This window comes from Rhopalosiphum maidis, chromosome 1 (genome assembly GCF_003676215.2).
Source record: "Rhopalosiphum maidis isolate BTI-1 chromosome 1, ASM367621v3, whole genome shotgun sequence".
In the NCBI taxonomy this organism is placed as follows: Eukaryota; Metazoa; Arthropoda; class Insecta; order Hemiptera; family Aphididae; genus Rhopalosiphum; species Rhopalosiphum maidis.
The window spans coordinates 1,914,783-1,929,453 of record NC_040877.1 but is presented as its reverse complement, the minus strand read 5'-3'; the positions used below and the strand labels follow the sequence as shown (position 1 = coordinate 1,929,453).

At 28.8% G+C, this 14,671-nt stretch overlaps 2 protein-coding genes across 2 annotated transcripts; one reads left to right on the top strand and one right to left on the bottom strand.

The window, feature by feature from the left end:
• Positions 1–2,547: 2,547 nt before the first annotated feature.
• Positions 2,548–14,610, bottom strand: LOC113549608. Its single transcript, XM_026950993.1, has 7 exons — positions 14,427–14,610; positions 7,474–7,579; positions 7,159–7,387; positions 6,273–6,472; positions 5,575–5,745; positions 4,888–5,058; positions 2,548–4,058 (listed from the first exon to the last, which is right to left on the bottom strand). Exons 2-7 carry the CDS (start codon positions 7,506–7,508, stop codon positions 3,785–3,787), a joined length of 1,080 nt encoding a protein of 359 aa, XP_026806794.1. The 5' UTR covers positions 7,509–7,579; positions 14,427–14,610; the 3' UTR covers positions 2,548–3,784.
• Positions 9,349–12,568, top strand: LOC113549609 (gastrula zinc finger protein XlCGF7.1-like). The gene is made up of 3 exons (XM_026950994.1): positions 9,349–9,467; positions 11,765–12,358; positions 12,426–12,568. The coding sequence occupies exons 1-3, from the start codon at positions 9,454–9,456 to the stop codon at positions 12,487–12,489; spliced, it is 672 nt and encodes a 223-aa protein (XP_026806795.1). The 5' UTR covers positions 9,349–9,453; the 3' UTR covers positions 12,490–12,568.
• Positions 14,611–14,671: the final 61 nt, after the last annotated feature.

Sequence of the window (14,671 nt, the reverse complement as noted above, 5' to 3'; positions counted from 1 at the left end):
TCAGAAACAAATAATATAATTGTATCGGCTATAATTAAGTCATTATTTTAATAAACTCTGCAACTTACATAGGCTATAGACAATAAATTTTAAATTTAATTGTAATGATTAGTTTTAGTTAGAATTCATGGGCAGCATTGGAAAGTGTTAATGGTTTTATTATTATGTAAACATGGAAAAAAATTATCTTCTTAAATCATATTACCCTTTGAACACATTTTTTACAGTTAATTTATTTATGATAGACTTCATTATTTTCATATCCTTAAGGATACTTAAAACTTTTAAATTATTCTTATAATTTTTAGATAATAGACAGTATTTTATCTTACCTGCAGCTTAAAAATTAATCTATAAATTAACATACAAATCTTACCAATGTAAGCATTGTATTTTCATTTTATATTTTATGTAATAATTATTACTTACATATTTCATACTGAATTTTTTAACCATTAGTAGGTACAATACATATTTAGTGTCCACAGTATAATATAACATTTAAAAAAGACCACATTAATTTAATCCTCACCTCGTTCAAAAAATGAATTGTATTTATTATAAAATTATAAGAAATTAAAATGGCACTTAACTGATTGTAAATTATTCATTTTTAAATCTTTAAGTGGACATACTAGATTGTGCGTACATAAAAAGTATTTTAACCTACAGCTATAAACAAGTTATGCATATCTTAAATACATTTCTACCAAGTATCTTTGGACATTCATTGAATGTGTCTTATATCGTTTTTTCTATTTTTGCTAAAAGATCACAAGTAAGGTTATGTATATATATATATATACGTGTATGTATTTCAATTAATCAAAAAAAAAAAATTATCCCAAAACAATTTTTAATTTGCTTTGTGTTATTATTTCCATAGAATTGATAGAATCACAACATTAATTGTTAAACACCTTTATAGTAAGGGTCTGCTTATAAAACTAAATATTTCATCATTGAACACTGACAGATAATGATTTTGTGTAAGTTGTATAGACATACAATTTTATTTGTTATACAAATACAATTAATTATTTAAAATATAATAAGTAATATCAAATAAATACCTAGTATCTTTATGAAAATGAATTTGTTAACTGGTATCCAAAAATTGTTTTTCAATTATCTTGCCCATCCCTGGTTGTATAATATACAATTGTAATATAAAATATTGATATGGATTATACTCTGAAATCTGTATTTATTTAAAGATGTTAGATGGTCAATGATTATACTGAAATTGGCTGCTTGGCACAATAAATATGAGGTTATAAAAAAGTTTTAAGCCCATTTTTATTAACAATTCATTAATAAACGCAAAGAACCGTGAACACAATAAAGCATTTTAGGATTACAGCTTTTTATTATTTTAACTGCAAGTAAGAATCAGGATGAATTATATAAAATGAAAATTAAGATTTGAACATAAATAATTTCTTTTCATTCTTCAGACTAATGAATAATAAGTATGAACAATAAAAAATGTGATGAATACATAAGACGTTCTGCAAAAAGAATTATACCCCACACAATATTGTGTCTGTAATTATATTATTTACATAATATTATATTTGTATACCAATAAATTAAATATTTAATAACTATTATTAGGTAGGTACTGTTATAGTAATGCTTGGCAACAAATGAAAACCTAGTAGTAATTTCTACTCAACATTGATCCAAATGAAGTACATCATAATTTTATTAATTTACAAGACTGATAATAATAATATTTAAATTTTTTTCATAAACCATTATCTATTCACTTGTAATGCATTTGTAAAATAAAGTAAAATTATTAATTTTAAATAACACCCCCCCCCCTGCCATTTAAAATTCATAGATACACGACTGTTCATCTTACTAGCTGTAAAGACAAAAATAATGTAAGCACATCAAAGTTATCTACTATCCTACTTTCTGTTATGCAAATATACCATGCGATTTTTATATAGAAATAATTTACAAAAAAGTTTTAAACTAATACTAGTTTCAAACATGTTTAAACATGAGCAAAAATAAAACACAACTTCAGAGATAGAGTGCTTCGAGTTTGTAACCACCTGGTTGTTTATAAATGATAAAAAATTATGTTATTTATTTATCTTTATTTTTTTATTCCAACAGACACATGTCATCTATTTATACATGTATTGCTCAATAATCGGTATAATCATATAAACATAATAAAATGTTTAGTAAACGTTTCTGTTTCAAACTTTTTTCAATCATGGCACATTGTTGCACTATTGATTACGATTAATATAATTTTAACAAACATACAATCATCAAGTTTGTAATAATAATGTTATACTTAATATGAAGTGATTAATGTTTAGTTTTAATATAACATTAAGTATTATATTATTATGTATTATAATTTAAAATATATTAATATATATTTTTTTAAATATGTTATACTTTAACATTGGAAAACTGGGACATAATGTAGAATATTATATTTAATTGATGCTGATACTCTGTTCATATAATTTTAATGTTTAGATGTACGGTAAATAATAACAAAATACACAAATAAAATAAAAATACCAAGTGTTTAAAAGCAGTCTTATTTGTTTAATTAAACAAAAAATAACAAAAATAAAATCTTAAAGGACCTATGATTAAAGTCTATAAACTGAAATATGATAGAAATAAAAAAAAAATGATAATTTACAACATAATATGATATCATAAACCTTATACTTATATAAAGCAACATAATATTAATCAAAGCTATTTTTTTGCTTAAATGAAGGAATAATTATTTTCAAATATTAAGCTTGGGGATATACAAGAGCACAGTGGATAGTAAGACATACGACGTCCAGTATATAGGACATGGGTCATTCGACACACATGTTGAGACCTTTTTTGTTCAAATCTGTTGCGCAAGAGCCGAACAAACAAGGTCTCAACGTCAATTAAAATTTAAAAAACAAAACAAAACAATAGTAGAAAAATGTTGTAAAAATAAAAGATATGTTCTATAATCTAAGTATTAATGTAATAGTAATACTTTTACTTTTTTTTTTTTTTATTACAAAAAGTAGTTTTCTTGTAAATAAGCATTATAAATAAGGCATCGACTCTTGTAACTAGAATATATATTAATATATACATACCTATTACTTATTAGGTATGTATAAGAAATTTAGTTAAAATTACAAGAAGGGCTATGTGTTTGAATAACAAATATTTGCATGATTTATAAGAACATAAAAATTAATTTTTCACAGTGCACAAGAACAACACAACACGACAACATATCATAAAAAGCACCTAACGACACGTCCCCCCACATAAGTGCGACTGCGGATAATAGTTTTATTTTTTGTAAAGTGCGAATTTCATTTCGTAAAAAGAAAAAAAAGACTGGTATAAATTGTTAAGAATAAAAAAACAAAACAAAAAAATAATCAAGAAAAACAAACAAAGCAGCAAATCGACGATTGCGCTTGGACGCCTATATTATTATGATATGCACACAACATCATAACACTATCCCATAATCACGAACCGTCGGTCAATATTAATGTAATAGTTTGCAAAACATATTAAACAAAAACAAAAAAAATATACATAATATTATCGTAGTAGTACTCTATACACGGAAATAAACACAAAATACAAGGAAAATGAGACCATTAAAAACGAAAGAGAAACATATTAATAGACGATAAATTAAACGCGCAATTATAATCAAAGTCGATTATTATAATAATATCATTGCGGAATGTGCCGGGCGGCCACTATACACGACAACCACCGGCGAGTCTCACTTAGAAACCATCAGTACGGATGACCTGGGCACAAGACCTTTGCGCGCACCGCGACAACAAAGTATCCATTTGTCGTCCACGTCCAGGACGAGCTGCAACTTCTCTCCTTCGTTGAAAGACAAATGTCCGTTGTCGGCCGACAGCCGGTGTGAAAGGGTCCGCACGTAACGAACGGGCTCCCCCCTACAGGTCGTCGTCGTCGTCGTCCTATGCGATAAGCTGCTGGGTCGTGTAGCTTTCGAAGCGGACGCTGGCGGCGGTTTTCTAATTCTGAAAATTCAGAGAAACAGTCAAAGTCGGTAAATGATAATAATACTATAGGGTCTTCGAAGTTTGTAATAGAATGACCATCATTCGTTTAAAAAATCCAAAAAATTAAAATTAATTACACAAAAAAATCCGCATATTATTAACCCTAAATTATAAAAATGGTCAGTTTTTTTTAAATAATATTATATAATTATTTTAAAAATTTAACCACAACGTGGTTTTAGATTCTAAATTGAAAATTAAGATATTAGTTCACAATTAAATACACTAAATATAGAAAGATTTACCGCGAGCTTGAAGCTCACCTCCATTTTTACCTTTTTAATAATAAATTTATTCTTATACTGATTTTTGGCACTTTTAAGTATACTTAAGGACTTTAATTTTCAATTATTTAGATTTTTTTTAACTATTTAAGGAGAAGCGATATAAACTGCGGGCGACGGGAAAAGGTTAAAATTATACAAATGTATGCTTATATTCAAAATTTGAATATCTATGTTATTGAGCATTACTTTGGGCACATAATAATATAATTTTAAATCAAACAAATGTTTGAAAAATTCCTTTTTATGTTTACAATTCTATTATTTTAAATATATTTATAATTAGTAAGTTATTTACATTATTATTATTATTTTATTATTTATTAGCTTAATAAAACCTCCGTCATCTATAAGCTCTAGAACCACTAAGTTTCACGCTACTCCGCTGTTTATACAATTGATTAAATTATACAATCCCTCCCCAACCTATCACAGAATTTAAAATCGCCAAATAAGTAATGTACGTTATATAGTAGGCGAGTATAATAGTGGTGTACACCGACCTGTTAGAAGTGTGTTCGATTTTATTGTTGGTATTGCCAGACGGTGATGTCGGGGAATCGGCTCTGTAAGTGGCCGTCATCGGACGCTTACTGTTGCTGAATGCATCGGGACCAGGTTGTTGGACCGGCGATAAAACTGGCCGTGGTATGCGTGACTTGACAGCGGCTCTCCTGTGTAGGGCGAAATCGATGATTCGATTAAACATTTTTTTAATAGATAGCAGTTTGACTTTGACAACTGCTTTTGATGCATAAATATGCTTTTTAAGTTTTTATGTTATTACACGAGTTTGGCATCTCCTTCAGCACAATATTTATTTTCTGTCTAAGACTCACAAGCAACATAATTTATAAAAAAACATTCAAGTAAAATCAGTTTTTATGATTTTTGTGTAATTTTAGAAAAATTAACCTATTAAAAAATTGTAGAGGATAATACTATTGAAGGTTTGACAAGTCCACGATAAGATTTTAATATGTGTGTTTAACGCAGTTCAACAATGAATTTATCAAAAACGTAGTTGATAGTTAATACTATTAAAACGTAATGAAAATATTAAACAATTGTTCAAAAATCCAAACATCAGTGTAGCATTTATATCATTATTCATTATCAATATGTAGTTACTAGGTATACACTAATCAGTACGCCAGTAGCAGGTAAAAAATGTATTACAATATAAATACCTAGCGCTCGTCGACTCGCCCCGAGGTCCATCAAAATCAGGGGTGTCTAACGTCAGGTCCTTGGTGCTAAGCAGCTCCCATTTCATCTGAAGCCGTCTGAACCGCTGTCCTTTCACGGGCGTCTCCTTGATGCCGTCACTGCTACTGTGGCAAAGCTCGGTCGTTTCCGGTCTGTTACGAACATATCAGCCATACAAATTATGCAAACCGAATCATATAAAAGAGACAGGAGAGGAATTGAAGTTTGAAAAGATCAGAAATGTCTAAACATTTCATGGCACTATATACTATAATTTAGAAGTAATCGCGAGAATGGAAAAACTTTAAATATCTAATAATCAAATCATTGACCTCTCCTTCTCACCATGTCGTTGCACCTAAACTGAATTGTCTTATTACTATTATAAGGCTAGAAAAAAGTTAAATATCGTTATAAAATCCGTTGTTTTAATTATTTTAAAATTTAAATTTGAATTGTTTTGAAATAAACAATTAAGTTTCACTGTTAAAATGTTATTTTATTTGTTAAAAATACGTCTTCACGCAAAAATTTATACTGAGGTTCTGATGTAAAAATTAAAACTTAACTTTTCTTAAAATGTTATACTTTCACTTTCCTAGTATTACATTATATTTTATTCTTAGTTTAAACTGTTTAAACGATTATTCTTATATTTTAGTATATATACTACACTCACTGGATCCTCTCGTCAATATTGTCCAGCCGTTCGAAGGCCGTTGCCAGCTTAGAACCCATGTGCACGCCACTCCAACGTTTGCTAGCCGTACCCGCGACGTCTACCGTTGTTTTAGCGGCTGAATCGACGTACGACCTAGGCCTGGAAGTTTCGTTTTCCAACGTCCGCGCGGTTTTTTTCAGTAACCACGACGTCCGGTTCTGTGTTTATTTTTGAAACAAAAAATACGAACGTTATTTACGAAACAATATACTCTTGTCAGTGGCGTAATTAGAGATTTTTCTCGGGCCCTCGGGGTATTTTATTAGTAAAATAAGGTTTTGGAGTGATCTATCCCACTCACAGGCACTTTTACGGGTAGGGGGGGGGATAAACCCCATGAAATAATTTCGAGTAACGAGGAATAAATTTTTTTATTATGTTGTGGTACAATTTGTATTGCTATATTTTGTAACCCCCCTGAAATTGTATTTTGTATACGTGCTTGCTCACTCATTACCCTTTAATTACGCCCCTGATACTTGTATGCATTGAAGACAATATAGTAATATTTTATTTTTTTATCGCTGACCAACAATAATGTATAAAGAATTAAATGTACTTCAATAAAATTTTAAGTAAATTTGATTTAGGCTTTTTTTTCATCAATCGTGTTGTGTGGAATCATTTCAGATCAATTTCAGGAGAAAAAAAACAATAATAATTCGTTAGTAACATATTTGAAAACCATATAAACAAAACGCTAATGTTAAAATAATTCCATTAATAATTATGATAAATTACCAAAATCACATTTCCAAAAAAAGTTTTATAAAATTGCGTTGTTGGCTTACGATAAAAAGAAATACACAAATTATACGAAAATTGGTTGGCAGAAAACACTTGCGTTTATGTTGGATAAGCTTTCGTGGAGTTTTCGACATTCGTACAATGGATCGAAAGCGGGCCTGTACTTGGCCAAAGGTCTGGCGGAAGCAATCAAACGATCCACGAGATCCCTGTGTAAGGTGCACCCAAAATTGGCGCGGACAAATAGCGCGTTCCGGTTATAGTATTTTTGCCATACAGATTCGCGAGTTCTCATATAGCTCAACCAAGCGTCCAAGCCTCCAACACTAAAACGAATATATTACATATTACAATATTAAGATATTTTTTTTTACGATAATACGTTTCGTTTTTAAGTTTTATCGATGCTCACTTTAACAGGCCGAAAATAAATGCATTGAACTTCATTACACCCTCGTTGAGTGCCAGTTCATTGTTGACCTTTGCCGTCAGTTCATTGAGCGCTGAAGAAAGAACACCTAAAACAAAAAATAAATATATAAATAGATATGTTTAAATCAGACAACCCAAAATCATTTGCATTTAAGTCATAGTTGTAATACTGTATTATTGTAAATGCATTATAAATTTATAAATTAATGTTGATCCATTTCCAATTTCTCCAAGGGAAAGAGGATTACTACATCTCTCAACAGTATTCTAAAATATTTTTATATAACCATGTAATTCTTTTGTATATGAAGAAGTTTTAAACTAAAATCGTCTTATATATGTACTGTATACATAAACGTTACAAACCTAGTTGAGCTTTGAGGACAAGGACAGCCTATTATTTCACTATAAATATTAGTAATAAGTCTTGAATTTATGTTAAATATATATAAAGTAAATGTATATATGCATGCATATAATTGTAAGATGTAAAACTAACATGGGTTTTTCATCTCATGCTGTAGCAACTTTGGCTATGGAGCTATGGTTCATGATATAACTTAAAATTTGTTAATTTTGTCAATTAGTATTTTAGTAAGAAAAAGCGATTTATTGTTGCTATATTATATACCTAATTAATAACAAACGTGTTTAGAATAAAAAAACTAATGAAAATAGATTACGGCAGTTGATATGACGAGATATATATTCTAAACTTAAAAAAAATAAATGAAAAAAATAAAATATATTAATTAATCGCTTAAAACAGTTAAAACCAAGTTTCTTCATATCTATTGTCGACTGTATTGACTGTATCTAATAGATTAATATGATAAACATTGACGAAATTGTATTTACTATTTTCCATATTATTGCTTATTAAACTGTTAGAATGTAAATGTACCAATACCTAAGAGTTGATTTAAAAATTTATATTTCATATTGCATGTCTATTAGTTATAATATACTTATACTAAATAATTCTAAATTTAACTATTTAATATTACATAATACATAATACAGAATCGTTGTAATTAACGAAATAAATATCAAAACGAGAATTAACAAAATGCGGGTAGAAGTGTCATTTATGATTAATCATTATATGGGTGTATCCATATTATATTTTTACGTTAAAATAATGGATAACGGATTGTATAGATAACATAAAATTGTTTAATACAAGTTTTACTTATGACTTTTTGAACGACACCAAACGTTAGATTAGTACAATCTTAAGTTAACCATAACAATTTTTTGTTTGTTTCCTTTTGAAAATGAGAATAAGTATTATTTTTATTTTTTATTTTATAGTATGTCCACAAAAAAAAAAATAAATAGAAAATAAATAATAATAACACAATTAAGATCGGATAAAATAGATCTATCGATTATACCATAAGATACGACCAATAAAACCTAACCTACTGTTTGTTTTTAAGTGACTGATTACAAATTATTTATGTATATAATAGTATTACTCTTCATTGTCGATAACGAGTAATAATTTAGCATTTTTGACGATCGACATATAATGGTAACAAATTAATAACATAATAATATAATATATTATTACACCAAAAGGCAGCGCTATCCGCAATAATCTATTTATTATTATTATATCTAAAAACATCCCGATGATTACCAACAGAATAGAGACTAAAATAGAAATAAATCGATGCGGTAGATATAATAATTTATTATTATATTGATAAAGACAATAAAGTATAAATCGGTTCCTGTAGCGGGGTAAAGTCTAATAAATTTGTAATTACTGATAAACAGCTGAGCACGATCCTCTGTCTGCAGACCATTATAAATTTAAACCAAACGTACTCAGCTCACATATTGTAGTCATGAGTTTCACCTAGCGGACGTAGCGAAACGTCTGAGTCGACATTCCACCTCTTCAGGATAGCGTTGTTCGAAGAAATCCAAATCATTACCACGACAGATTGAGATGTCTAACGGCCAGTAAGTGTTATAATATTTCAATACACTAGCAAGGAAATTATTATTTTACTAAACATTTTTAAGCTAATTGTACGATTTATTTATTTAACAAGATGTTTGTTTTATGATCCTCTATTTTTGTTAGATTTCAAATTTATTTTTATTTAATAGATTATTAATTTGGAAAACCTGTGTTCAACCATAACATGATATTTATCATTTTTATATTTATTATAAGATATAGACGTTTAGTTTTTTGATATTTCATGTTAACTTTTTACTAAAGCATTTGGGAATCTAAAGTAAGTACTATGAGAGTTTTAGGGCAACCGTTTTGCAAGTATATAGACAAAAATATGTTTATTTGAATTAATATTATTAGTATTATTGGACTAATAATACTGCTATAAATTTATTCATTTGGATATAGAAAAAAAAATACTTGTAGCTAACAATTTATGCTTAATAACAATACCAAAAATATAATAGTAAAATATATTTTGTTACATGCAGGATCGGACTCATAGGCGCGCATTGGCACCCCTCCTCTCGACATTTTTTAATTGGAGTTATAAAATTTAAAGCAGAAGAAGGGGGACGTATTAAAACTGATATTATTAAAATAAAATGTAATTTTTTTTAAATATTTTAAATTTACGCGAAAAAACTTATAATATAACAGCCTAGATATTAAACAAAATTCAAAAAAAAATATTGAAACTATCTTAGAATTACACAATAGATTCAAGAAAAACTATTAATTAAAAAGGCTCAAAATTATTGTAGATATCTCCCAAAGATCAAATCTACGCACACCTATGATCGTATTAAGAGAACGAAGCCAATGCACTATTGGGTGGCAAATAAAAAAATCCAGATTTTGTAAATAAATATTTTTTAATGTATTGTAAATATCTCTTAAATATTTCAAGAATTCGAAAATCCCTAATGCTACGCTTAAAAAAATTCTCAATCAATTGTGTGAATTTGTTACATTAAAAGAGATAGCTCTAAATAACAGTAAAGGTTAACAATTTTATGTAAGGGTCTATCTTTGTGTGTATATATTATAAGGAGGTTTACGTCTTTTCTACTTTAACACTAAACGTTGTTTTTCGGTACCTAGTAAAAATAGTATACTGACTCACTTTTTTTACTATTTAATTTTTATTTTATTATCTCTACGTAATCAAAAAACGCCGACGAACAATATTAAATAAAAAATGTATCAAAAATATTTACTAAATGAAATCTCTATTTGCAATTTTTGATTATTATAATATAAACAGTATATTATATAATAATACAGTACAATCAGAGCTACACTAAGAAGGTGAGGGAGCAACCGAGCAAAAGGGTCTTCAAATTAAAAGATACATTTATAATTTTTTTGTTATTAATTTGCTTAAAAATTTTATATCTATATTAAATATTTCATTAGAAGAGTTCAATGAAAACCCCAATAATACACATGGATTTTATTAACTGATTCCAAACAAAGGAAATAGACAATGGGAACAACATTAAATACTAACTTAAATATTTAAAATATAAAAATTCTAATGTTTGTGAAGAAAGGTATTTTTATAAAGAGTCAACAATTATATTTCACGGTCAATGATCATCATTAAGGCTAGGAATTTGTGTAGCATTTGCATTTTTTTCATAGCACTCCAGGACATAGTTAATCAAATACAAAATCCATTTCATACGTTATTGAGTTCAAATAAACTGTAATTTGAAAACTAAATTGTATTAGGTGTTTTAAGAATTAGTTCAAAACAATATACAAAAACTTGTTCATTAATAAGTTATTTTTCGATTTTAAAAATTATTTTCAGCTGAACTTTTATATTCTAAAGTCATCTTTTAGTAACATTTTCATAGTTAAAATACATTTTTTTGTAGCATTATTTCTAATTTTTTAATGCTTTTATTGTAGATTTTCAATGCATCATTTTCCTAGCCCTAGTTATCATTCTTCATTAGCCAACGTAAAATTATTAGCTTTACAAATATAATATGAAAAAAATTAAGTTACCGGAAATATAAATTGGATAAATCTAGTTACTATATTTTTAAAACTTATAGCCAGGAAAAAAATATTTGTATAAGTTTTATAATATGGTATAACGTCGTATAAATCATTATTATTATTATTATTATTATTATTAAATAATTTTAAAATTTTTTTTAAAACACCCACTGTGTAAAACGGATCATGACCCTTCCCCACGAAAAAAATCCTGCGCCGACCACCAATGATCACCACCACTAATTCGGGGATGGAAATCAAACGATCGTTTCGTCATTCGCAGGGCACAACAGATTCGGTGGCATCACCAAAATCAGCCACAACAACCGGAACCACAACAACTTTTGCAGCGACCAGTACAATCACCGGAACGACGGCGGTCGGTCACCAGGAAGAGGAGTTTGGAGTGCGCTAGGGATTTGGAATGCGACAGGTGTGCGCGGATGTTCCCAACCAAGAGGTTCATAGCCCAGCACTTGGCGCCGGACAAACGTAAATGCCAAATGTGCTGCAAACGGTTCCGACACGTTAGCAACCTGGTGAACCACGTGCGCGTGCACACAGGCGAAAAGCCGTACACGTGCGCAGTATGCCGTAAGTCGTTCGCACAGGTGGGAAACCTCCGCACGCACGTCCGCGGCGTCCACTCCGGCCACACACCGTTCGAGTGCGACGTCTGTGGCCGGCAGTTCACGCAAATGGGCAACTTGGCCACGCACAAACGCGTTCACGACGCTGACAAGCCGTATGCGTGCAACGAGTGCCGGTTGTCGTACTGCCAACAATACCAGTTAGTTAGACATCAAAAGAAACACCGCGAATCCGTTTCTCGTGGTCCTTTGCCACCGGAAACAGCTTTCCCGCTATCTCAGCGCCAGTAAAAGAATCGCGGTTAATTGGTCATCATCATAATCACTAATCAGTATTATTATAATTATCAACAGATCACGGCGTACGTCTCACTCCCGAAGGTCCGGAAAAAAAGTTAAGACGCGCAACTTATTATAATATAATATAAAAAATAATAATAAGTATAAAATGTATCCTATTACTAGATTCTGTGATCATACATTATTTTTATGTTATTCTACGAACAGGTGTCTTAAATACTGAACAGTTATTTTAGTATTATTTATTATATATTACACTTAAATACTTGTCGTTTTAAGCCACGAACAAGTAAACAAAGTTAAATTTACATTTATCTTAGATTTTTAATTAAAAATATATCTTTGTTTGTTTTACATTTATACACTTGGTTTTAATTATTCTAATTTTAAGAAAAACATCAACACCCGCATTCCTACATAATTTGACATGGTATTTACATAATGAAAATATAAAAATAAATTTAAAAGTAGTTTTGTTTTTGTACAATACATTCATTAAAATTTAAAACCTTAAGTACGTATATTATTCGTAAAAATACTATAGGATTTATAACAATAGTTATAACTTTATAAGTAAACTTAATACAGATAGAACGAATATGAGAATATCTAATACTATGTTAAGTTTAAGAGTAAGTAAAAAGGTATATACACAGTTCGATACTTATAGTTAGATATTACATACGTACAAATAATCACCCACACGTGTCTTGAGTTCTTTACATGTCTTTAAGTTTTCAAAAAAATAATAATTCACAAATAATTATTTGTCGTTAGTAAATATTATATTATGTATAACACTATATCAAAATAAACTATAGAAACAACATTATTTGTATCACTTTTTATCAATGACGTATAAACATTATGCCATACAACATAAATTATACCGCGTCTATGCAATGTGCTCATAACGAATAGGAACATTAAAATATGTTATTTTATTATCTGATTGTCCCGATCATAGTTGTACAATTATAGGAGGAAGATCTAGTGTCGAATACTAAATGTGTTGACGACCTGGCACCTGGGTCAGAGTAAGTTACATATTTATGTACACAGCGAAATATAAAGATTTAGATATGTCAAAAAACTCATTGTATTGTTAGAATTATATATTATACATTATAAATTATAATGTAAAATGCCATTTTGTTAAAGATCGGTATGTTTATGAAACTTTAAGATAATATTTCAAACCACTAGGTTAGGTTAGGATCAATTCAATTGGTCAACAACTCGTACTAATTATCTTGTTGTTTAAGGGATTAATTTTAACCAATAAGTTAAGGGCTATATATTTTCTAAGCACAGAAGAATACTGAAAAATTAAGTTTTATACATATTTAATTCCACTGTAATATTATACTTCAATATTTCCCAAATAGTGGGTAGCAGAATTTAATGAAATTCTCATATTAAATTTTATAATTTATCTTTTCGTTTGATAATTTGATATAATTAGTAATTATATTTTAATTATTACATTTTTGTTACAAATTAACGCTTCAATTTTATCATAAAATTCTATGTGGTATGTGGACATTCATATGTATTTTATTTTTCCTTTTTTACACAATGATAAATGTAAAATATTTTGGTGGGTCACAAAGGGGAAAAATATTTATTACCTGGCCAGCTCAAACAAGAGTTTGGGAAATGCTGTTATACTTTATTCTAACATTTTTCTCAACACCATTAATATTTTTTTTCTGCATTTTGAGAGCCTTTATACTTTGAACTCTTAAAAAATGTTGAGTGATGGCTAACTCATTATACCTATGACCATTATTCATATTAATATTATAATGATTTAAATAACAATTATTAAATCATGACCAATCAGTTTGAATTAAAATATTAAGTTAGTTATGCTATGCTGTAGTTCTAGTGCAGTGGTGGCCAAACTTTTTTAACCGCGGGCCTTTTTTTTATGTAAATATAAAATATTATAGTTTTTTCGCAGGCCAGATATTAAATGATGGCGGACCATAGTTTGGCTACCACTATTCTAGTGCAATGAAATTATGGAAAAATTAACAAAAATTAACTAACCTTGTTGAGATGAAGCTTCTATCACTTGCCATACAGAGTTATTAACAGAACCAAAAGATGTTTCTAAAACTGATTTAAGATTTTCACTGAACAATGCATATAGAGCTGGACAAAGAACATCCAGGACAATTGTATGCAAATCTTCTGTATAGTCATTGTCCAGACAAAATGTTATTTTTTCAGCACCAAAAACAACAATTTTTTTTAACTAGTCTATACAAAATAAATTGTTAATTAGATAAAAT

Bases quoted from the DNA above. Each gene is read 5' to 3' on its own strand.
- LOC113549608 (XM_026950993.1), bottom strand. From the start codon at position 7,508: ATGAAGTTCAATGCATTTATTTTCGGCCTGTTAAA. The intron at 7,388-7,473 runs GTGAGCATCGAT...TATTCGTTTTAG, and splicing joins TTTATTTTCGGCCTGTTAAA to TGTTGGAGGCTTGGACGCTT. The intron at 6,473-7,158 runs GCAAGTGTTTTC...AAATAAACACAG, and splicing joins AAAGCTTATCCAACATAAAC to AACCGGACGTCGTGGTTACT.
- LOC113549609 (XM_026950994.1), top strand. The intron at 12,359-12,425 runs GTAAAAGAATCG...AATTATCAACAG, and splicing joins TTCCCGCTATCTCAGCGCCA to ATCACGGCGTACGTCTCACT.